Source organism: Carettochelys insculpta, chromosome 1 (genome assembly GCF_033958435.1).
Source record: "Carettochelys insculpta isolate YL-2023 chromosome 1, ASM3395843v1, whole genome shotgun sequence".
Taxonomy (NCBI): domain Eukaryota; kingdom Metazoa; phylum Chordata; order Testudines; family Carettochelyidae; genus Carettochelys; species Carettochelys insculpta.
The window spans coordinates 45,147,763-45,172,739 of NC_134137.1; the positions used below are offsets into that span (position 1 = coordinate 45,147,763).

General features: G+C 50.1%; 1 protein-coding gene across 1 annotated transcript; it reads right to left on the minus strand.

The window, feature by feature from the left end:
- Positions 1-6,255: 6,255 nt before the first annotated feature.
- Positions 6,256-24,519, minus strand: LOC142004440 (gap junction beta-6 protein-like). The gene is made up of 2 exons (XM_074982095.1): positions 24,293-24,519; positions 6,256-8,686 (listed from the first exon to the last, which is right to left on the minus strand). The coding sequence occupies exon 2, from the start codon at positions 8,662-8,664 to the stop codon at positions 7,882-7,884; it is 783 nt and encodes a 260-aa protein (XP_074838196.1). The 5' UTR covers positions 8,665-8,686; positions 24,293-24,519; the 3' UTR covers positions 6,256-7,881.
- Positions 24,520-24,977: the final 458 nt, after the last annotated feature.

Below are 24,977 nucleotides of genomic sequence, written 5' to 3' on the forward strand. Positions count from 1 at the left end.
AGTAGCCAGCACGCCTAGTTTTTTTCTGACAGGTGTTTTATAAAGGGAGTAACTCAAGTGACAGCATTGTTTAGAAACAGGAAACTGATAAGAAAAGTCAGGTAACCGAGGGTAGTAGGTGTAGTCTCACAGCAGTTGATTTATTATTACTCATTGTGGTTCTTATGGTAAGGCTTAGGGATCAGATAGAGTGCCTACCCCGCCTCATCCACCCCATGCTAGTACAGTACAACCAGCGACTGGCAGACCAGTCCAAACCTGGAAGATCTTACTCTCTAGCCAGACCAGACAGGAAGTGCAGGGGAGAGAAATGGAGGCAGGAGTACAGCACATAAGTAGCGTGATGGGCTGAAAAAAACATGATAATGCCACAAGTTCTATTTAATCCTCTGTAAGGGGTTTTGGTGCTTGGGGATTAGCTGACCCCCCCCCCCACACGCACAAAGCAGGGAGCAGGTGGGGGAGATGAGGACTGGAAGCCTGCAGGACTGGTGGAGTAATGCTGAGGTGGGCTGGGAAGAGGGTGAGGGGAAGGAGAAATTTGGAGGGCACAGCCAACTGGCAGAGAGGAGACACTATCCTGAATGAAAGTACAGGACACCCCTGATTATCTGACCCCCAAGTATCCAACATTCTGTTTTCTCCAGCACTGCCCTGCTCCCCTAGCCCAGCAGGTAGGTTGCTGCTGGGCTGCAGGGTGCAGGCCCATGGGGGATGAAATGGAATGTTGGAGAAGTGGGGTGGGATGGGGAGTGGAGATAATCGCTCCCCCAGCCCCCTGGCATGCGGCTGTCCACCTCGCCAGCCCTGGGCAGCCAGCAGCCCACTCTGGGCAGTGGCCTCTCGCATTATCCAACATGCCTGGTTATCCAACCAGCCATCAGCCCAGTTTATATCAGATAATCAGGGGTTTACTGTAGTGCAAACTCCTGACATCTACCTCAGTGTTTGACTGCCCCTGCTAAGGTGGTTGCTTGTGAGTGCTAATGTGTTCTCTGTCCCCAAGTATCTGTTGCCACCTCATGCTATTGCTCCCCCATGGACCAACATAGGCTGGGGAAGGGAAGTGGCCTCAGAGGAGTGAGCGGTCACCTTTGGACATATGATGGGTCAGGAAATGGGCATTGAGATGCTGCTTGGAGCCGTGGAGAGTAACTTACACCCATAAGGAGTCAGGACCCCTGCAGCATGTGCAGCTGGGTGATCTTTCTACAACACAGTGGGAAGCCTTCCTAGGTGAACGGACTGCCTGTTGGCCACAAAGGAGCACACTGGAGCACAGGAAGAGCTAGATTCTTCCAGCTACACTGTGTTAGCTTCTCCCAGCAAGATGATGACGACAATGACGATCTTAGAACACTATTCAGCTGCCAAGTGCAACGAATGTCTATGTACTGCATGGAACAGATCCAATGGACCAGCTGCTCCAGCCTCCTGTGGCTTTTGTGCCCCAGGCTGCAGATACAAAAGGTGGTGGAGATGAAAAAAATTAAAAAAGAAAACACCTCTAGTGCCAGCCCTCTGAGGAGTCCCCAACATGGGACAGTCCCTGAGTAAGACACTGCTCAGGTCCTCTTTCCCTGGTCTCTTGGGGTAGGCATGGCTGACAAGGCCCTACAATCCATGGCTGCTGGAATGGTCCCTGAGTGTTGCTGCCAGCTTGAGTAGGGTAGTGTGACTTTCAGGCTTGTGCTGAGTGCTTGGTTGGAAGCCCTGAAGACGCGGTTCTTTATTCTCAACAGGAGACAGTGAACATGGGCAGCAGCAGCCCAGGTTTTGCCCAGAGGCCCAACAATGTGCCTTGTGCCTGGCATGGAGGAATCATTCCTAGCGGGCAAAAAGGTAGTTGTCTCTCCATGCCGATTCCTTCCTTGCATTCTCTGGTAAAACACCCTCCAGCAGTGACAATCATCACAGTCTTCTGCTGCAAACTGGACGGAGACCCTCATGGACTTGTCAGGTTTCTATGGAGATGACCAACCTCAGCTATGACTGCCCACCATGCAGAGGTGAAAGTGTCTTAAATTCCTTACAGGTACTGTTGTATTGCAACCCAGCTCCCCCAGGGGAAAGATGCAGGAAGAGGGGATGCTCAGGCAGGTGGTTGTGATACAACAGTACCTCTTAGGGATGTAAAATCCTATTTAATTAGTTAACTCGTTAACCAGTTAAATGTGGAGGGCACTCCAGGGAGGCAGCTTCAGGCCAGCTGGGCTGAAGTGGGCCTGCTGCCATGAGCAGAGGCTGCTCTGCCTGCGCTGGAATATCTCTGCCTCACAGCACTCCCAGGCCAGGCCAACTGTGGACAAAGTCTGCTCCAGCCCCGACTGTCAACCAGAACCACCGACCCTCATCCATTTAGGGAGAGGCTTAGCCATTAACCAGTGACACGTTACCATTCCTCGTACCTGTTGGAAATTTGTGCAGGGACGGGCATGTGGGTGGGCACAGGGCAAGGGTGAGAATGTGGGGTGGTGGGGTTTCAGGGCTGGGGGCTGGGTGTGTTTTGGGAGGGTGCAGGAGTCAGGGTTGGGGCACGTGAGGCAGGGCTCAGAGTATAGAGAGAGTGAGGGCAGATGGCTGGGGTGTGTATGGGTAGAGCAGAGTGCAGGCAAGGGCTCTACTTAGGGAAAGCCCACCCAGATTTACACCAGGAGGCTGCCTGCTGTTCCCATTCACCGCTCTGAGGGAGAGGGTGGAAATCGCCCAGCAGGGGGTCACTCACTCCTGTCCCCTCTCCTGATGGGAAAGGGAACAGCAAGCAGCAGGCCAGTACAAATCTCAAGAGGGTGTGTCAGGGGGCGGGGGGGGAGACTTCTGCCACCATGTCTGTATTGGCCTTTGTTTGTCTGGAGGGAAAAAGAGAGCACAGAATGGCCAAATGGGTTTTTGCCTTAACGTGCCCTTCTTTCACATTCCATCAGTCTCTCTGCATCTGAACTCAGAGTCATGGTAAGTGCAAAGGAAAGGAACAAATGCCATATAACTCCAGATGTGGCATGTGCCACTAGGGGCCGGAATAAATCTGCTAGGCCAGATTTTCAGAATAGGTTGCCAGATATTTAAAACATGCAGCTGGAGCAGGATCGTACAGCCATTTCCCTTTGACCTATACCTCCCTGGGTATCAAGAGCAAGTATCTGAGTTTTGAGCTGTTTGGCTATGGCCACACGACAAAGTGATTTGGGGATAACAGCCACTATTTTGAAATAACTTTGATAGTGTTTACACTATGCACATGTATTTTGAAATAAATTTGAAAGAGTGGGTGTGTTATTTCAAATTCCATAAACCTCATTGCAGGAGGATAATGCCTATTTCAAAACATCTATTTCAAATTAGGCGCTGTTAAGACATGGAATAGCACCACTTCAAAGAAAGCCATGATGGTGTCCAAGGGCACTATTTCAAAATAGGCATTGCGTGTCTGGACATGCTATTTTGACACAGCTGGGTGCTATTTTGAAATGCATTCTTTTGTATAGCTATGTTATTTTGAAATAAGATATTTCAGAATAGCTATTGCAGAATGGATTATTGCAAAATAATGCTGCTCTGTAGACATATGCTTTGTTTTTCTGGCATCAATAGTCAAATGGTAATGAGGAGAGAGCTCAAGGATTTATTGTAAGGTACAGGTAGCCGAAGAAAGGGCATTTCTTTTGGTGGGGGAGTCGGCTATTTTGGTTTCATTCTGATTTGGAAAGAAAACCAAAAACTTCAAAATTCTTTCTGAAAGAAAGATCCAGACGTGTATCATGTGCAGCCTGCTGGGCTGGCTGTGCTGAAGATGCGGGCCTTGGCTGTCCAGACCACACAAGGCAGGGAACTTAGGAGCCAACACTCCCCAGTTTCCTTATTAGATTGCTAGCCATGGTGCGGATGAAGGTGAGTCCATGAGCAGTGCATTAACCAAGGACCCAGGAGAGCTAGGTTTAATTCCATGTTCTTCTTGTGATCTTGGCATAGTATAAATGCCTTAGTTCCCATCTGTAAAAAGGAGCTACTGGTATTCCTCTACCTCAGAGGAGTGCTGTGAGGAAAAAAAAGCATTAAAGATTCTGAGGGGCTCAGATACTACATTTAGAGGTCATGAGTATCAAAGATAGATTTAGGAGCCCAAGTTTCCAGGATATTATCTTCCCACCAATTTGGTGACTGAGTGAGCAGATTGCAGGAAATCAGACAGGTTTATTATAATGGAATTCCAGTTGCAGCACAGGTCTGAGTGACACAATATAATGGGGAAGGGTCAGTTTAGCTAACAGAGCAGTTTCTGCATAATTAACAGCAGTGAAGGGATGTGACACTTTCAAATATTTAAGCGTCAGCAGCATGTAGGTCAGTGTTTTCAACTTCAGAGCTAAATGTTCAGCGCTAAGTGACTAGTGAGCAACTGTTAATGTCAATGAATTCACAGCATTGTAACTTGGAAGAGACAGGAGCTGGTTAAAAATACATTAATTTTATGGCCTTCCCACTTACTTGGACCCCAATGCAGGGCATGTGGTATAAGCGCCTGAACAGAATGCAGCTTATATAGGGAATCCACTTCTATTGCTGTCACCTGTTGCAGTTTTAGGCAATGCTGGCCTTGTGTTCACTCTAGTTTCCACTTACCTAGGCGTAAAATAATGACACAGCAAGAGCAGCTGCACAGGATTTAAAGCTGCACTGGCAGGACTATTCTGCAGGAGCGGTAGAATAAAGCCACCATTTACAGATATTAGAAGCTGAGTGTGGACAAAACCACTCAGTTATTACCACATCCAATTTTTGCACTTGGATGTACATAGGAACTATCTGAATGCCTACTAAAGAAAAATGTAGCATAAGGAAGGTACTTTGACTCTTTCTAGAAGGAAGGTTTATATAGGGTTATTTAAGGTAGATAACTGAAGATAGTTAATGATTATTTGTGATAATGTCTAATGACCTTAATGTATTAGCCTACATGGTAGGTCATTCATAGACAAACCCCCATAGAAAGGCTTGGACTGAGGAATATAACTCTGCTGCAAAAGCATCCTGTTCTCATCCAAGCTCAGTGTATATAGTGCTGCCTGCACTCTCTCAGTGACCTAGAGCCATGTTATTTCATCCACAGGAGAAATATTTCTCCACATAATAGACTATGGCGTTACCCATCCTTTCCATGCAGGGATATTTATGCACTGTCGCAGCATTGTTCTCTGTGCCCTTCAACCTACACAGAGGGCAGGTTAATGACCCACAGTTAAGAAGATCAGGAATAATTCCAGAAAGACACCCAATGAGGCTGTGCTTGTAGATACGTATTTTCAGTGGGTAGAGGGGGCAATTCAGAACTCCTAATCCAAGTACTGTTTTTACTCCAGTTGTCTGCAGACAATATCTGTTCCCAGCAATTTAAAGAAAATACATCCCTCAAACACACTTCAAATTGCTTTGAGTGACCAAGGATCACCATAAGAACCCAGGGGAGCCAACTGTACAGGGGCTTGTTCTAGTGTAAACGAACAGTAACTAGTGAGGTCAATGGGTTTATGTGCTTATACCGGTAGGGAGCGTCACACCCTTTGGGTGGAAACAGAGCAGAACAAATAATAAAAAGACATGAGTGCAAGTTGTTCTCTTTGCCTGCCCTAACCTTGAGTACCGCACTGCTCTTGTAAGTGCATGATCCTCCCCATTATAGCTAGAACTATCATATGGCAGGCCCATGCCAGGGGGTTAAACAGGCTAGAAATATGCTGCTATAATCCTGGCTCTCTTCTAACCCAGGTAGGGACCATTCTGCCAGCTCTCTGCAGTAGAATGGTAGTAGGCATAGACCATGTTTTGCCCTCCCCCCCGGCTTTTATAGCCCCTAACCGGGGCCTGGTCCATTTCCTTCTCCCTACCCCTCTACAGGGTGTAGCTGTGATGATTAGCCAGCTGTGTACCTACTACATGAAGCTTTTTTGTTTAACGGGTCAGTGTGTGCACACAGAGGAATTTCCACCAGCAGACAGAGTTTTAGTTGTAGGGTTTTGTTTTTCTCTTTAAGTTTCACTGTAATATTTGAAAACAGGGAAAGTGAAATAACTCTCAGCATGTTAAACTGAGGCTCACCCAGTGCTATAGACCACGGGTGAAGTCTTTACAAACACCCACATGTAAACAGTCAGTGCTTTGCACAAGGTTACAGTATGTGTCTTATTTGGAATGTCTCATTAAGATTCTAGCCTCCTTCGTAGGCCACTTGAGACACTTCTTGCTAATTCCCACCTGATAGCTCCTTGTTTCATACCATTGACATTTTCAAGTCTCCAGTTATAGAGCAAAACACCAAAATGGTTCTGACTGTCCTCACTATAAGAAATAATTCGTTTGAGAAAATTAACAGAAGATAAAGTTTATTTTCATAACAGCAACGAAGGCTCCGTAGCTATAGTTTTATAACACTGGCAGTATGCAATAATACACTAATGGAATTATTGACAACAGGTCTGCTAGAGGTTTGAAGATAATATACTTTATTAAAATGGGGTTGGACGTTACAGCTGCTTTCCTGGTTAAAAACAAAACCCCCCACTAATACACTGTCACATGCTAAATAACACAGAATTTCAGACCTTATAAAATACTTTAATTGTGAATTCACAAGTAAAAACCATCTTGTAATACAGTACTCGCCTATCCAGCATGAAAATAGTTTGTTCTTGTTGCTGTTGAATGTGTAGTTTTCAGAATTCAATCTGCATAAAGAGCAAGAATCACAAAGGGACTCAGGTGCTTTATATAGCCAATCACAAAAGCATTTTCCAGCTACTGCTTAACCCTGAAGGTGCTGGTCCCAACCCTCCCATGGCAGCCCAGGCTAACTGAAGTATGGGGGACCATCCCATCCATAAGATGGTTGGGGCAGCCACTACAGGGCTCCCTCACCCCCATTCCCTGACAGCACAGGGCCCAGGCAGCTGTATTGAACTGTGCTATGGACCAGATGGCTCTGCATACATCTCTCCTGGGCCACAGGGACATGCTGGCAGTGGAACAAAGCTAGCAGCTGCAAGTTGCTCTGTCCCCACTGTGCCGGTAATGGTGCTGGGGGCCCTGAGGAGGGTGAGGGGAGAGAAGTAATGCATATGTGTGGAGGGGAGGGGAATGCATGGGAGATTGTCTGGCAGGGCACTGGGTGTGGGGCACAAGAGTGCTGGCTGGTCCACTAGGAGGACATGAAGACTGGTGCTGATCCTAAGGTAAATGGAGTTTGAGACCCCGGTATAAGTAAATCTTTAGGCCACTCAAAGATTCTGCAGCCTACTGGTGAGGTTGTTTACCTGCTCAGTTCTGCATGATCTTCTCAGAAAGTTGGGAGAGCAGGCATTTAAAAATAGGTCTCTCATGGCCAGCTGGGCAGTTGCCTGTAACTGGTTCTGTCTTGCTCTCAAAAAAAATGAAGACCTGACCTGACTTAGGCACCTAATTCCAGGAGAAGGTTCAGGGCCAAGAATTCCAAGCGCATTTCATTTCTAGCTAGCTTAAGGCAGTTTTCCACTAAGCATGTTGGCTTCTGAGAGTCTTCTTCTTGGTTGCTTAGCTCTCCTCATGCACTCTGAATTGCACTGTCCCAAGGTGCTGCACTGCTTAACTCTTAAGTCCCTTCTGTGAACCTATGACCTAGAGAGATCATGAGTTTCTGCTTGTCATAGTTGACATAAGGATATTCATGGAGACAGGTTTCCTGCTTAATCCTTATATACCTTTCACATTTTCATGCTGCTCCGACTCTTTTAAACTAAGTATTTCATTCCCACCTGAGCTTACATATTAATCCTTTGCCCCATTTTATTGTTTCTGTAGCTGATTTGCAGCTTTTTAAGAAAGCAACAAGTGACTACTCCCATTTGCATCACCTTAGTGCCTTGGAAGTCCCGAGACCGTGTTTGGACAGCTATCAGATATTAGCTCATTCATTTCATTTTGTTTACTTTCCTCTTTAGTCTCATGGTTGGGGTGACATCCTGCTCTTCGGGACCTTTTAAGGAAAACCTTTACCACCAGATAAGAGAATTCAGCCACATTTAACAAAATGCAAATACCAGACACCGCAATCATGAAAATAGTGAACACTGTCTTTTCAGTGGGTCGAGAAACAAAACAGTCCACGATGTTGGGGCAGGGCCAGGCATCACACTTCACTAGGCGTGGCATTCGGAAGCCATCGTACATGAAGTAAAATGCATACATAAAGAGGGCTTCAAAGATCATTCTGAAGAATATGCTACTGGTGTAGGTCCACCACAAGGGACCCTGAATATGAAATCTTTGAGATTTTATTTCTTCAATGTCTTTATATTGGCAGGTTTGCCCTCCCTTTGTGAGCTCCTTTTTCTTCTCATGCTTTCTGTATGCAACATGCATAGCCACTAGAAGAGCAGGCGTTGAGACAAAGATGAGCTGAAGGGCCCACAGTCTGATGTGAGAGATAGGAAAGAAGTGGTCATAGCAAACATTTTTGCATCCTGGTTGCAGAGTGTTGCAGACAAAGTCATTTTGTTCATCGCCCCAGACTTCTTCTGCAGCCACCACAAGGATCATAACACGGAAAATGAACATAACAGTGAGCCAGATCTTGCCGATACTGGTGGAGTGTTTATTTACACCTCCTAAAATGGCCTGCAGAGTTCCCCAGTCCATTGTCTTGTTTAGATCCTTTCACCTAAGATAAAATTAATACACCAAATGATTATAAATCATGGATTAGGAAGTCAATACCATAAAACTGATACAAAAATGCAGAATATTTATAGGCTGCAATAACTGTTTCACAGCTTGCTGCCATATCATGGTCTTATATGGTCACTAGAAGGAAGAGATCACATTTTAGCTCTGAAATAAGATGCTGATTTATCTAATACATGAATTCTAACTTACTGATTCAAACAGAAAGAACCTATAACGGTAGCTGTGTTATCATGCACCAAAACTCAAGTCACTGCCAGCAATACACTACAGCAGAACAAGTATTTAAGCTGATTTGCACCCCTTAACTCTTCATCCTTCTGAAGGGGATAAACAGAGCACTATGAAGTTATAGTGGGAAGTCTTTTGAAGGAGACTTCAGAAGACATGATTCCCCTAGTCTGCTCTACATAGGCATAAAAAGTCTAAGATTATTATGTATCTAATTACATTAAAGAACAGGGGTTTAACCTGGTGTCCTGGGCCAAATGTTTCTCTCCCTTTGCTGCGCAGAGGGCTAGCTACTTGCCTGCCAACCTCTCTACATTTAAAAATGCAGCACAAAGTTCTGGGCATATTTTATCCCATCAGAACCTCCAAAGCACCATATAAAAATGTATGGATACACTATAAGCCACAATCAGCCAGATACACCCAAAGTCTCTGGAGTTTCGGATAATCAGGGGAGGTGGTTTAGCAGAAGTTGAAGTTTGTGACCCTGAGGGGGGACTTCAAAGCTTGTTGGCCAGCATCCTCAGAGAGGCTGTAGCTCTGAGCCAGTTTTGCCATTCTGTGTTATGGAGCTTTTTAGCCCTAAGCATCTTCATGTCTGGTTGAGTCAACCAGTTCCATTACCGAATATCTCCATATAAGCTGTTAGTCAGACTTTTCAAATCACGAACTTTCAGTAGGGGAGGTTCAGACAAAAAAATAGTGTAGTACAGATTGTGGCCTGTTGTCTCTGGACATAAGCACTGCAACAGATTATGGAAACAGAGCAAACAGCCACTAGAATGGGTTGTCCTCACATAGACTATTAAGTACTATTGCTACCCTCACTGACTTACAGAAGTTTCATTTGAAGTCTGGTTAGCCATTAACTTAATTCACTTATTTTGTAGGATAAAAAGGCAAAAAACTGAAGATTTCTGTTTTGTCTTGAAGAAACCTATAAACATTTTGATCTATAGATGTGGGAGGAGCAGGACTATCACTAAACCCAGCAAGACATGAATTAGCATCAAGATGTAGAGGAGCTTTTGAAATTGATGTATCTTCAGATATTTTCCACCACAACCCTGAAGAAAATGGATGAGTAATGCCTATAGTGAGATTTTTTTTTCCAGTCAATGAGAAGTCCTGTGACACCTTATATACAAACACATTTTGGAGCATAAGCTCTCATGGGCAAAGACCTGCTTTGTTAGATGTGTGAGTGGGGTCTTTGCCAACAAAAGCTTATGCTCCAAAATATCTATTAGTCAAAGTGCTACAGGACTTCTTGTTTTTGGAAGATGCAGATTAGGTTGGCTAACCCTCTGATACCTGCTTTTAGAGTGATTTTCGTTATCTTAATACCTGCAAGAAGAGGAAGACCCCAGAAACACACAAGACAAACAAAACACACATTCCACAAATCTTACTGGTTTTCTCCCCCTCCACCTATTATCAGGCATCATCCTTTGAAGTTCACTCCATGTTTTCTCTTAGCTCTGAATTCTGTACCAGGAGACATTTATGATGCTGGTTTCACTTTTCAGAAAGTTTCTATACCGTCAGCTTTACATGTCAGTCCGTTTATTACAGTAGTTAATCCGCCTCCACAAGAGACAATAGGTTTGTTCACTGGGGATGGGGAGAGTTAGGTCATCGTAACTGTTGCTCAGGGGTGTAGATTTTTCACAGCAGAGTGACAGTTCTATAGATGCCACTGAAGACCAGGCCTATGCTATAATCTTGCAGCTACTGGGAGGTGGCAAAGGGGAGCACTAGCAACTTCACCCCTCCTCCATGTGACTCTACCCCATGTCATATCTAGACTACAGGAGGGCTGTGCCTCTTCCCACCCCAGCCCCACTCCACCTCTTCCCTCACCTCCCAGACCCCATCCCCAAGCGATGGGGTTCATGGAGGGCTGGTATCAGCAGCAGGGGTCAGGCCCAGTGTTCCCTGTAAGCAGTGTGCTTGTGTCTGCGCTCAGGGGAGATTCCAGTGCTGCCCAGCTGATTAGCAGAGTGCCCAGAGCTAGGTGTGCACTGCCCCTGGTGGTACACATTTGCACACACCTCAGTACGCTTAACAAAATTTATTTTTCACTGGGATGGAACAGATTAGACGGAACATTGGTCAGTCCCACCCTGCACTCAGTGGCAGGGGAAGGAGGAGCAGAGTGACCCAGCTCCAGCATGCTCCATCCTACTGGCTCCCTGCCATGTCACTCCACTCCCACCCCTGCCCAGAGTCGGGGCAGGGGTCCCTGAGCCCTACTACCGACACCAGGCCCCACCCTAGTCTCTCCCCCTTCTACTTCAGCTCCCCAAGTCTCCTCCCACCCCCACTCCCAGAATACCGGCCAAAGTCTTTCACATCTCTCCTCTTCTCCCAAAAGCTGGTCCTGCTGCCACCCTCCATTTGTCCTTCTCCTCTCCTACCTTTCAAGGCCCAGGTGCCACATGGCTTTCAGCAGGAGTGGGAACTCTCCCCCATGACAGACCCACTCACAATTTGGCCTTGCAACCTTTGAAGTCAGTGTCAATCCTGCCATTGACATCAGTGGGCGAGATATCAACCTTTTAGTGCCATCAATCCACCAGTCCATCCAGCAGGTCTCACACTCATGCCCACCCACCACGCAGTTCTCTACTGGGGTCATTACCCAAACTGACTATCAGTCACAACCACAGGGGGAAGGCGGGAGATGATGTGATGGAGTGGGGGTGGGGGGGGAGTGCATGTGAGAGTCAGGCTGGATGTCTGAGGCTAGCAGCAGCTCCCAGTGGCTAAGGATGACCCTGGGGCTACAACTGGCAGGTAACACCTCTGCCTGAACAAAGAGGAGGGAGGAGCCGAGCTGAGTTTTGAATCGGGGGCGGCAGTTAGGAAGCGGGGGAAAGAGGAGCTGGAAGGCAGCCAGCTGGAGGAGGGGGAAAGCTACACCCCAGAGGGGCACCCCTCGGGGTCTTCTCCCCGGGACGGGTTGGAAGGACTGTCTCTGGCTGCTGTGCTGTCGCTTCTGGGAGAAACTGGGCATCTGTTGCCTAATAAACCTTCTGTTGTACCTGCTGAGTGAGAGTCAATCCTGTCAGCAGACAGGGTGCAGTGCAGGGGGACCCCTGAACCCCATCACACTGGTGTCAGGAGTGGGATGCACTGCACCCACGGATGAGCTCCCAGCAGTGGCTGTCTGAGCACAAGAGAAAGAAGGAGCCTCACAAGAGCCAGAGGGGGAGCAGAGCAATTCCTACAGCTGCTGCTGGTGAGTGGATACCCCGGGAGGCAGCGGGGAGATGGATTATACCCGACTCCTGAAGGCAGAGCTAGCGGGGCTGTGCAGAGAGAGGGGCCTGACCGTGGGGAAGGCGACCAAGGCCCAGCTGATTGCCCAGCTGGAAGAGAATGACCAATCTGGGGGGGCAGAGCCTGTCCCGGCAGAAAGTGGCCGGTCAGCCTCGGGAAGCGTTTCGGATTTTCTGACAGGAGCAGGGGCTCGACGCCGCCAGACAGACGCAGTGCCCGCCAGGTCACGCTCAGCTAGCGGTGGTCCATCGCAGGCAGAGTCCCCCGCCGCAGAGCTGCGACGGCTGGAGCTCGAGGTGAAATGAAAGGAACTGGAGCACCAGGAACGGGAAAGAGAGCACGAGTGCCAGGAACGGGAAAGAGAGCGGGAGGAGAAAGAACGAGAACAGAAGGAGAGAGAGCGCGAGAGTGAACATAAGAACGGCCATACTGGGTCAGACCAAAGGTCCATCAAGCCCAGCATCCCATCTGCCGACGGTGGCCAATGCCAGGTGCCCCAGAGAAGGAGAACAGAAGACAAGTGATTTATCTCCTGCCATCCATCTCCTGCCCTTGTTATGAAGGCTAGGGCACCATACTTTATCCTTGGCTAATAGCCATTTATGGACCTGACCTGCAAAAATTTATCAAGCTCTTTTTTAAACCCTAATAGAGTCCTGGCCTTCACAGCCTCCTCGGGCAAGGAGTTCCACAGGTTGACTGTGCGCTGTGTGAAGAAAAATTTCCTTTTATTAGTTTTGAACCTACTACCCATCAATTTCATTTGGTGTCCCCTAGTTCTTGTATTATGGGAAAAGGTAAATAATTTTTCTATATTCACCTTCTCCACACCATTCATGATTTTATATACCTCTATCATATCGCCCCTCAATCGCCTTTTTTCCAAACTGTGGGAGCATGAGCGGGCCATGGCAGAGGCGAGACGCCAAGAGGCCCCAGCTACGGTAAGCGGGGAGAGGGCCAGACGGCTCGGGGTGGCCAGTCACTTGGAGACATGTGTGCTGGCCCAGTGTCAGGACCCAGGGGACATGGATGAGTTCCTTACCGCCTTTGAGCGAGCCTGTGAGTTGCATGAGGTTCCCCCAGATGAGTGGCTCCGGCACCTCACCCCCTTGCTGGGCCAGAAGGCCGCAGCGGTGCTCAGCCAGCTGGAGGGGCTGCAGCCTGGGGACTATGAACGGTTCAAACAGGCCCTGCTGCATAAGTTCGGGCTGACTCCGGAGATGTACAAAAAGAAGTTCCAGGAGGCGCAGAAGAGGCCAGAGGAAACCCATGTAGATACAACCGCCCGCCTGAAGCAATACTACCAGAAGTGGGCGTTCGGAATGGGAGTCCAGTCCGTAGAGGACCTGATCGAGCTGGAGGTCGTGGAGCGATTCTATGAGATGTGCGCACCTGACCTGAGGGTGTGGTTCGTAGACCAGAAGCCAGAGGATTCACACAATGCAGGGAAACTGGCAGATGACTTCACCAACAGCCGGGCCAGGTTGGAAAGTGAGCCCCATAAAGAAAGTGAGCCCCGGGGAGAGAGGGTGTCCCGGAGGGAGAGGGAGTCCCGGAGGGACCGAGAATCTCAGAGAGACCGGTCCCTGACTGTATGACAGAGGGGACCACCTCTTGGGCGAGCCCAGGAAAGAGGGGCCAGCCACCTACCCGCCAGAGAGCCAAACAGAGCCTGGGCAGAGCAGCCGGCCCGAGGGACACAACAAGACCCAGGCTGTTATCGCTGTGGGCGAAAGGGGCATAGAGCAGCCCAGTGCCCCAAGCTCCCAGACAGGTTGAGCAGGCCGGGGGGTCGTGGAGTCAACTGGGTGGAGTCCCAGAAGCCAGAGAGGCTGGCGGCCAAGGCGGTTGGTGCTGACAATAGGCACTCGGATTGGGCTGAGTCCGCCCCACAGACCAGCTCACCAGGGGGACCAAATGCTCAGAGGTCAGTTTACAGAGTGGGGGCGGCACTACCTCTGTGGAGCAAACGGCTCAAACACCTCGAGGTAGATGGGAAAAAGGTCACGGGGTTCTGGGACACAGGCGCTGACGTGACGCTGGCCCGACCCGGGGTGGTGGCACCGGGCTGCATGATACCCAATTCCCACCTGACGATAACAGGAATTGATGGGACCCCTTTCAAGGTGCCCATGGCGAGGGTGCACCTGAAATGGGGGAAGAAGGAAGGCCCCAAGGAGGTGGGCGTGCACAGCCATTTGCCGGCGGATGTACTGATGGGGGCTGACCTGGAGAACTGGCAAGGTGAACGCCCTCGTGCCCTGGTCCTGACCTGTAGCCAAAGAAAACGAGGGGTATGCTCCCCAGATTCAGGGGTACAAGCCCAGCCAAAGTCACAGGAGCCACAGGGGCCAAACCTGAGAGAAAGGGGGCCCCCAAAAACCAGATCTCACAGGCCAGGGGTGCTGGAGCCAGACAGGGATGGGGAAGTAGCATCCGCCCCTGCCCCAGCCGAAGAATTTCGGGCAGAGGAGCAGAGAGACCCCTCCTTGCAGAAGCTGAGGGAACTGGCCAGTCTCAGCCCAGCTCCACAGCTGGGGGAGGGCTGCAGGGAGAGATTCATGTGGGAAAAGGGATTCCTGTACCGGGAATGGGCTCCCAGACGTAAAGCGGAGCCATGGAAGGTCCAGAGGCAACTGGTGGTCCCCCAAAAGTACCAGCGCAGGTTGCTGTACCTAGCCCATGATGTCCCGCTCGCAGGACACCAGGGGATCCACCGCACCAGGAGAAGGTTGTTACAAAACTTTTTTTGGTCAGGGATCTTTGCAGCTGTCCGTCTGTATTGCCTGTCCTGTGATCCCTGCCGGGGGGTGGGGGGAGGAAGACCCGGGACAAGGGGAAAGCTGCCCTGAGGCCACTGCCCATCATAGAGGAGCCTTTCCAGAAAGTGGCTATAGACATAGTGGGCCCCTTCAGCAAGGCAATGCGTTCGGGGAAGAAATATATTTTGGTAGTGGTAGATTTTGCCACGCGATACCCAGAAGCAGTGGCCCTGACCTCTATCGATGCTGACACCGTGGCGGATGCACTGCTGTCCATTTTCAGCAGAGTGGGGTTCCCCAAGGAGGTCCTCACAGATCAGGGGTCCAACTTTATGTCAGCCCTACTGCAAAGCTTGTGGGTCAAGTGTGGGGTCCAGCACACCTGGGCCACAGCCTACCACCCGCAAACCAATGGACTGGTGGAGAGGTTCAATAGGACTCTGAAGCAGATGCTGAGAGCCTTCATGAATCAATACCCCCATGACTGGGACAAGTACTTACCCCACCTGCTGTTTGCATACAGGGAAGTGCCCCAGGAATCCACGGGGTTCTCCCCGTTTGAGCTGCTGTATGGAAGGAGGGTACGGGGACCCTTGGACTTGCTCAGAGAAGAGTGGGAGGGGACGGCCTCTCCTGAAGGGGAGTCAGTGGTACAGTATGTACTGTCCTTCTGGGAAAAACTCACCGAGCTCATGGGCCTGGCCAGGGAGAACCTCTCCATGGCCCAAAGGAAGCAAAAGGTCTGGTATGACCGTAACGCCAGGGCCCGAGCCTATGCCACCGGGGACCAAGTGATGGTCCTTGTACTTGTGCGGCGGAACAAGCTGCAAGCGGCCTGGGATGGGCCCTTCAAGGTCGTCAAACAGCTAAATGACGTAAATTATGTGGTGGAACTGTCAAACCGGGCCCACAGCCATCGGGTCTATCATGTGAACATGATGAAACCTTACTGGGACAGAGAGAACTTGGTGCTGGCCGTGTGCAGGCACTGGGAGGGGCAGGGAGATGATCCCTTGGTGGATTTACTCACAAGGGCTGAAGCCAGCTCCTTGCTGGAGTCTATTCCCCTCTCAGACCAGCTGACCTCTGCCCAGCAGACGGAAATCAAGGAGGTGCTGCATTCGCCTCAACAGCTGTTCTCTGACAAACCTGGAAGCACTGACCTAGCTGTCCACCGAATAGAGATAGGCACCCATGCCCCTATCAAGTGTGTGCCATTCAGAGCCACAGGGAAGACGGCTCAGGACATAGAGCAGGAGGTTGAAGACATGCTGGCCCTGGGGGTGATCCAACCCTCGTCCAGCCCCTGGGCCTCTCCCGTGGTGTTAGTCCCTAAAAAAGATGGGTCTGTTCGGTTTTGTGTGGACTATCGCAAGCTTAACGCCATCACTGTATCGGACGCCTACCCCATGCCCAGGCCTGATGACCTTTTAGACAAGCTGGGGGGAGCCCGTTACCTCACCACCATAGACCTCACCAAGGGGTACTGGCAAGTGCCATTAGACGAAGATGCCCGGCTCAAGTCAGCTTTCATCACCCCTGTGGGGCTCTACGAGTTCCTGGTCCTGCCCTTTGGCCTCAAGGGGGCACCTGCTACCTTCCAGTGTCTGGTGGACCAGCTACTGAAAGGGATGGAGAGCTTTGCCCTGGCATACATGGACGACGTTTGCATCTTCAGCCAGACGTGGGAGGACCATGTGTCCCAGGTCAAGCAGGTGCTGGACCGACTCCAGAAGGCTGGTCTGACTATCAAGGCAGGGAAGTGCAAGGTGGGAATGGCTGAGGTAACCTACCTGGGCCACAAGGTAGGCAGCGGCTACTTAAAGCCAGAGCCAGCTAAAGTGGAGGCTGTCAAAGATTGGCCCACACCCCAGACTAAGAAGCAGGTCCAGGCCTTCATTGGGATGGCGGGGTACTACCGGAGGTTTGTGCCCCACGTTAGCTCCATCGCAGCCCCCCTCACGGAGCTATGTAAAAAGGGAAAGCCTGACAAGGTGGTCTGGACCGAGCAGTGCCAAGAGGCCCTCTGTGCGCTGAAGGAGGCTCTGGTCAGGGCCCCAGAGCTGGCAAATCCAGATTTCAACAAACCCTTCCTGGTGTTCACCAACGCCTCAGACGTGGGGCTGGGGGCGGTGCTACTGCAGGTGAATGACAAAGGGGAGAAACACCCCATCGTGTACCTGAGTAAGAAGCTGCTGCCCCGGGAGCAGAACTATGCAGCCATAGAGAAGGAATGTCTGGCCATGGTGTGGGCACTGGGGAAGCTGCAGCCGTACCTGTTTGGACGGCGTTTCACCGTGTACACCGATCACTCACCCCTGACCTGGCTGCGTCACATGAAAGGGGCCAACGCCAAGCTCCTGCGGTGGAGTCTGCTCCTGCAGGACTACGACATGGAGGTGGTCCACGTCAAGGGGAACAACAACACCATAGCCGATGCCCTGACATGCAGGGAGGGCCCTGAACTTCCCCAGGTCACTGGCTAAGTGACCCCGCTCAGTTGGGTCTGGAAGTGGGGCGGGGAGAGATGTGATGGAGTTGGGGGAGTGCATGTGAGAGTCAGGCTGGATGTCTGAGGCTAGCAGCAGCTCCCAGTGGCTAAGGATGACCCTGGGGCTACAACTGGCAGGTAACACCTCTGCCTGAACAAAGAGGAGGGAGGAGCCGAGCTGAGTTTTGAATCGGGGGGCGGCAGTTAGGAAGCGGGGGAAAGAGGAGCTGGAAGGCAGCCAGCCGGAGGAGGGGGAAAGCTACACCCCAGAGGGGCACCCCTCGGGGTCTTCTGCCCGGGACGGGTTGGAAGGACTGTCTCGGGCTGCTGTGCTGTCGCTTCTGGGAGAAACTGGGCATCTGTTGCCTAATAAACCTTCTGTTGTACCTGCTGAGTGAGACTCAATCCTGCCAGCAGACAGGGTGCAGTGCAGGGGGACCCCTGAACCCCATCACAGATGACAAAGTAGTATAGTAATCCCAACTGAAAGAGTTCAACTGCTTTAACTTACTCAGCATGCAGTGGAAGTAATATTGGCTACTGTGCTGACTCAGCTCTGTCAGTCATCTTTATTCCAAATATTTGTTCCTCAAACCTTTTCACTGACCAAGTAAACTATTAATCATTTCTGATGGAATGAAAAACTAAGGCAGTCTGTGCAAGGAAACTAAGGTTCAGTTTAACTGATGGTAGCCTTCATTTTCACAGTGCCAGCACGGCCGTGTAACTGCCATGCCACTGTTTTCACATTAGGACCCCCAGTCCAGCAGAACATTTAGGCCGCATCTACACTAGCAAGTTGTTTTGGAAAAAAAAAAAAAAAAAAATCAGGCCCTTTTTTGGAAGAACACACGGCGTGTCCACACACAAAATGCGCTCGTTGGAAGCCCTCCTCAGTTCCCTGATCAGGAAGATTGTCTCCTTTCGAAAGCTTCTTTCAAGAAAAAAGCACGTGTAGATGCTTCGCAGACCTGTTTTCCCTGCACCCCCCAGCAAAGGACAGTCTTCTTGGCGATGGATTTTTTGATCCCTGGCCTGTTTGTTCAAAAGAGAGTGGGCTGTGTGGCTACTCTCTATGGAAAGAGAGGATCGATCTTTCAATCTGCTTTTTTTGTGTATGGACGTGTTCTTTGAAAAGATCTTCCAGAAGATCATCTTTTTAAAGATGAGTGTAGGTGCAGCCTGAAGGATGAGCATAACTTAAGGCTTACAGATAGGCCCATTGAATTAAATTCTTTGCAGGACAGAATCCAGGGAGTGTACCCCTTTGCTCCTTCAGAAGCAGCAGCTGGAGAGTCTGGGGAAATCTGAGGCAGAAAAAGGAAGTAGTGCTATATAAGGAGATATGAGTCAAAGGAAAGAGCTGGGGACACCACAGTGCAGGGAGAGAGCCACAGAACACAATGGTATGAGTAACTGAGCTTGCAGTCTTCACTGCAGAGAAAAAACTCCTTACTTAAAATAAGACATTAAAACAAACTTTTTAATAGATAAATGATCTGAAATGCAGATGCAGCTGTTGAACATCTGAACTGATCTACCACTCTGGTTATGCTGCTGTTCTGCTGTGCTCCTCAGGGCACCAGGAAATCAACAACCACTAGCAGAGGGGTACTGCACACTTACATAATACAGCATTAGGAGACTAGAGTTGAGAGGTGCAACTACAAAGGGAGAGGCCATTCTGTGCTTGTGCTGCAGAGCCTGAGGATTCCCCAAGTGCTGGAATCACCAAAAATCCATAAATTATAGTCACTGCCCCCTTAGCAGATGCCTAAAGCTGGATGTGACAGCTTTCATATTAGAAGTTAACAATGCTTCAACCAATCCAGATGTTAGAGAGACTGCAGCTGGCTGAATCTGCAGTAATAAAATGGTGAGGGAGATAGAAAGGTATTATTTTCCTGTAAAGCTAGGTTATGGGAACTCACTGCCACAGGATATTACCAGCAAATAGCTGACTAGTAAGATTAAAAGCACATGTAGTATTTGTCTGTATTACAGCAGCACCTGAAGAACCAGTCACATATGTGGCCCTATTGCCCCAGGAACTGTACACATTCAGGAGAACGAGATCATGTACTTCTCCCCATAGCTACAAATAGAATCCTGATTTATTCATTTGCCCAGGCTTGCATACGGACATGCCTGATGTCTATAGTGCCTCCATTGGCTTGTCAGGCTCAAGTTTCCTCCAATGTTGGGTGTGCTAGGCCCATGAATGCCTCTTTGTTGCCTTTATAATCATGCTTTCAGATATGAAATGTGACTAAGGAAAGCATATGATGACTGCAGATAAAGTTCATCATCAGATCTTCAATAGAAGCCTTTGGCACTGAGCAGTGTTGGAAGACAGGCTACCCTATTGGATTCTGCCTTGGTGTAGCAGTCCTCATGCTAATTTTTCCCATTAGTAACACTTTAGAATTACCCAGACCTGACAGAGAAAGTATGAATGGTTCTTTCTGCATACTGTAGGTGGTGATGTGGCAGTTTGCATGCTCATTTCCCCCCCTTCCCCACCACCCCATCAGCAAAACTTCAGTATTGTTAACTGCTTAAGATCCCAAATCATTAACAGAATGAGCTCGATCTTGCAATCTCATTCCAACCAGTCCTGCTGTGGTATGTGGGCAGATGGGTCCATGCTTCCAAGTCTTACCACAGCACCATAAGTCAGAGGTTTGATTGTTGCCAAAATGACTACTGGTATAAGCCCTAACAGACACAGCTACGGTAAACTCTTTCATAGTCAGCAGCCACAGAACCAGGAGGTTGCTGTACATAGGAGAGGTATGCCTAGCAATGCGTAAGACTAAAGACAAACAAGATTAGGTATTTAAAAACAAAAATGTATGCAGAGTGGTTTATTTACCAACAGTAGGTCTTGTACACTGTCAACTTATCCTGCATTTATTTGTATTTACTTTCACTATAATGTAAGTATGGAAAATGTAACTAAAATTTAGTTATTGTTAAAATGCTGATTTTGAGAGTTCTGGATCGTAGAATGCCAGATATGAGAGAGTTTACTGTGCAACAGAATTCAGTGTCTCTCCTTCAGCAGTTGACAAGGCTGTTCTCACTCAGAGAATAACATTCCCTACATTGCTATAGTTTTAAGTAGCATGTTCTGTTGCAAAATAAAAAGTCTGTTTCAACAGCCAAGAAAACTCTCCTTCCACCATTCAAAGAAACTTGCAGCAATCTTATTCTGCTGTTATGTACTGGAGAACCAAATAGTGCTCAACAGGGACACCATAACAAAATGATCAATTTTTATTAATTATGGAGTAGTTGATAACGATCAAAAGAACAGTCCCACCCTCTTAAAAAACCAGGGCAGGTCTCTGTAGAACAGCGGTTCCCAAACTTTTCAGCATCATGCGCCCCCTTTTGATTTTTGAGAAAGCCTCACACCCCCCCTGCCCTTCTTTACCATCACCCCACCCTCCTTTTAACAAAATGTTCAATTCATAGCTTAAACACAAAAACTTGACATAAAAATATTATTTAAAGTTAAAAATAAGCACAAAGTTTTTCCTGGCCCTTTGTGGGTGCCTGGTGCAGCCGCAGCTGGCCAGCTGCCTGAGCCCTATGCCAGCAGCCAGAGCCGCCCATGCCAGCCGCCCACTTGCCTGAGACCTGCGCTGCCAGAGCCACAGCAAGCCACCCAAGCCCCGCACTGCTATGGCCAGCTGCCCACTCCAGCTGCCTGAGCCACCCGCCCAAGCTCCATGCTGCCAGGGCCAGCTGTCCTCCCACCAGCCTGAGCCTAATACTGCTGGGGCCAGCCACCCACTGCCAGGTACCTGAGCCCTGTGCTGCCAGGGCCAGCTACCCACTCACCAGCCACCTGCCCACACCAGCTGTGGGCCAGCCACCCAAGCTACCCACCAAAGCCCCATGCTGCCAGGGCCAGCCACCCACCCACCCGAACCTCCCCCTGCTGGGGCCAGCAGCCCACCTACTAGCCCAAGCCCCACACCGCTGGGGCCAGCAGCCCGCCTGAGCCCCGCAATGCCAGAGCCAGCTGCCAAGGTCCCACAAGCCAGCTAGCTGCTTGAGACCCTCCCCTCCCATAAAGCCAGACACCACCAACCCCCAGCTTTTACCCTATCCCTGTCACCTAAGCCAGGCACCCCCTGTCCCCCCATCTAACACCTCTTCCTACTTCTCCCCCTCCCTCCCTCCCTCCCAACCCACACTCTCTCACCTTCGCAGGAGGCAACTAGCGCCACGTGTCTCTTTGCTGGCTGCCTGCTTTTTATGGAAGCTGTGCTGGGTCAGTCACATAAAAGGGCAGGAGCTGAGAGCCAGAAGCAAAGGCCAGCTTTTTCTTTTGGGTGGAGGAAATTATTGGGGGCTGGGTTACTTCACAACCCTCCTGGAACTTCTTCACACACCGCCCCTAAGGGTGCACAAACCGCCAGTTTGGGAAGCCATGCTCTAAAAGCTCTGAGGTGCTTTTCTATAAGGGCAGTAGGTTTGAGTGACATGTTTATTGGAGTTTTTCCCTGGGTCATTGCTATAGTATATCAGCACCTTGCCACTATTATCTAACTTATTTTTTTCTTTGGAACGCTATTATCTCTGGGTTACAGGCTGGAAAGCAGACACACCAAGACGACAAAGTCTGCAGCAGAATCAAGAAAAAACCCAAATCTCCCAACTCGCATTCCTGCGCTCTGACCATGATACCACTTGTTAGTTCCTATAGAGAACAGGATTGAGACCACAAACATTAATTTCATGTAGTCCACAGCCATCAGAGGGTAACAATCTGTGATTGCTATCAAGCATGGATTGGAGCCAGCTCTCTCAAAATGAAGATGCTAGCCCATTACCCAATCCCTTGAACCATCATTCTTCACTCAGAAGACTCCTATGCTCAGTGAGAAAAAAATTGGACATGCTCTGCTCTAGTGATGGAAAAGGAAATAGAACAGAACCAAGTTTTGCAGTCCAAAGACCCTGCTATTGTGATCTGATTGGCCAGAGACCTTGACTGGGACAAGGCAATTGTATCCAGAGCACCCTGGGGAAGTTTTCCCACCTCCATTTCAACTGCTATGATCTAGGCCAGTCCTGCAACCCTTACTTGGGCAAGGCTTCTGCTGATGTCAAAAATATGTTTGCTTAACTAAGGGCTTTGGACTGGGCCCTAATCTGGCCTCAGACAGCAGGAAACAGCCTGATACACAGCTTTCATTTCCTATTTCTTCAGTAAATTATAGGAGTCACCTACTCTGAGTTGGGATAACAGGGTGTGGATAGGACCCGTCCATTTGTCTGATGCAAGCCTGTTTACCTTATGAGAATCTCTTTTAAAAAGAGAAACTAACCACCTAGGCATGCCACAAGTTACCTTTAATTGCTGTTGCCTTTATGCTGCTTGTTGATTTCACTTCTCTGAAATCATGGTCTTGTGAATATAGACATTGTCCAGTGTTGATATGTCAATTACCTAAGTTTTTATTTTTATTTTTTAAAAGTAGTCTCATTAAAAAAAAAAAAAGTTAAATTAATGCAGAATTTTTTTATTTAAAGTTTTCCCTAAAGTACATTCCTCTCCAAAACAATAACTTTGCATTGGTGCAGGAGAATCAGAAACACCAACCTGGAGTGAAAAGTGAAATTTACTAATCTATTTACATTGTCCAGGCTGGATGAAAGAAATATTTTAAATGTTTTTATTTTTAACTTTTGCAGTGTTGCTATAGCTTGTCCATCCTTGGTTATGAGCGAGACTGGGTGGAGGAGGCAACATTTCACATTGGTGGAACTTAGAGCTCCAGGGGGCACCTTGCCAGGTTTTTGGCATTCCTCTAGGGGCAGGAGACCTATGTTGTGTACACACAAACCTACTGCTGAAGAGCCATTAGTACAAGACTGGCAATGTGATTTATAAGCAATAGTGGATTTAGCCTCACAATACACCTGTAAAGTACGAGTCTAGCCATTTTACAGAGGAGATGAAGTGAACCCTAATCAAAGAGGCATCTCTTTCTCTCAGGACTTAAGTTAACATTTAATTTACAGAACAACAAGAAGCCCTGCGGCACCTTGTAGGCTAACAGGTATTTTGGAGCATAAGCTTTCGTGGGCAAAGACCCGCTTCCGCAGAAGCACGCAGGTGAGGGAGCAGGGGGTCTGAGATCCTGGGGGTGTGGCTGAGCACCGCAGCGCAGTGTCTACACAGCCGCGTCGCTTGGTCTGCGCGGGAGGGCTCTTGGTCAGCGCTTTTCCGGACAAAGCACTTTTAACACCCGGAGCAGCTTCCAAAGCAGCGCTGGCCTTTGCGCCCGCCGCGCCAACACGCTGACGTTGCGGGTAGGGTTAAGCGCCCCGGAAGGGCCAAGACTTCGCTAACCACGCGCAAGCGGAGACAGCCGCGGAGCCCCACAACCCCTTGTTTCCAGGGCCGGCCGGGACAGGCGGCACAAAGAGCTGGGTCACCCCGGGACAGCTGACCCCGGGTGCCACTGACGGCCCTGGCGCGGGGCAGCTGAAGGGACACCCCTGGAGAGCGAGCGGGGGGGGGGGTGTCACCCAGCGGGGTAGGAGCAGCAAGCCGGGGGGGGGGGGGGTCGGAGGCGGGATTCCCGGAGCTCCGGATCAAGGGCCTGGGGCTGGGGGTTTGACAGCGGCTCTGGCCTCCCACAGGGGCCCGCTTCTACCACCCGGTATTTCCTCCTCTCTGGGGACGGGCCGGCAGGACCGGGCCCTAGCGCCCGGCCCACCAGTAAGGGGTGCGAGGGGCTCCGAGCGTGTCCCGCCCTCGGCCGGCAGGGGGAGGCGCCGCGCTCACCTGTCTCAGAGCCGAGCTCGCGGGGCACCATGGGCTGGCGGGAGCAGCCGGGTCGGGCCCTCGTGCGAGCTCCCAGCTCCGCAGCCGCCTCAGCCGGTCGGGCACCTGCCCGCTCCCGGCCGGCGGCTGCTTTTAACCCGCCCCTGCGCGCCGGCGGCTCCGCCCCTGAGCGCCCCGCCCCGTCCAGTCCCGCGCTCCAAGTTCCCGCTCGCCAGCCCGGGCTGCACGAGAGGGTCGGACCTGTCCCCGCTGCTTCTTGCCCCGCTCGCCAGCCCCCGGAGCGCCTTGTACGCGGTGAAGACGCAGCCCGAGGCACCCCCGGCCCGGGTTCAGTGGGAGGGGGGCTGTCCGACAGGACGGGGGCGCTGCTTGGGGGTGGGGTAAAGTCAGGGGAACTTCCCCTCCCCCCACCTAGGAGTCACCATCTGCGTCAAGTCAGTTCTCTCTCTCCCATTTGGCAGGTTTGCTATCACCCCGCCACCCACACCCCGCTGCCAGGGAGCGAACCCCTGGAAGAGCTGCCGCCCTGGCGGGGAGTTGCTGCTCCAAGTTCAACCGCCCTGCATCGCCGCGAGAGGGGATTAGCTGCGTGTTCCCGTCACCACTGGTTAAAAGCAATGGCTGCACCTGAGTGGGCTACCTCCCTGCCAGACCAGCGTCTAGTATGCAACCGGGAATAAGGCAA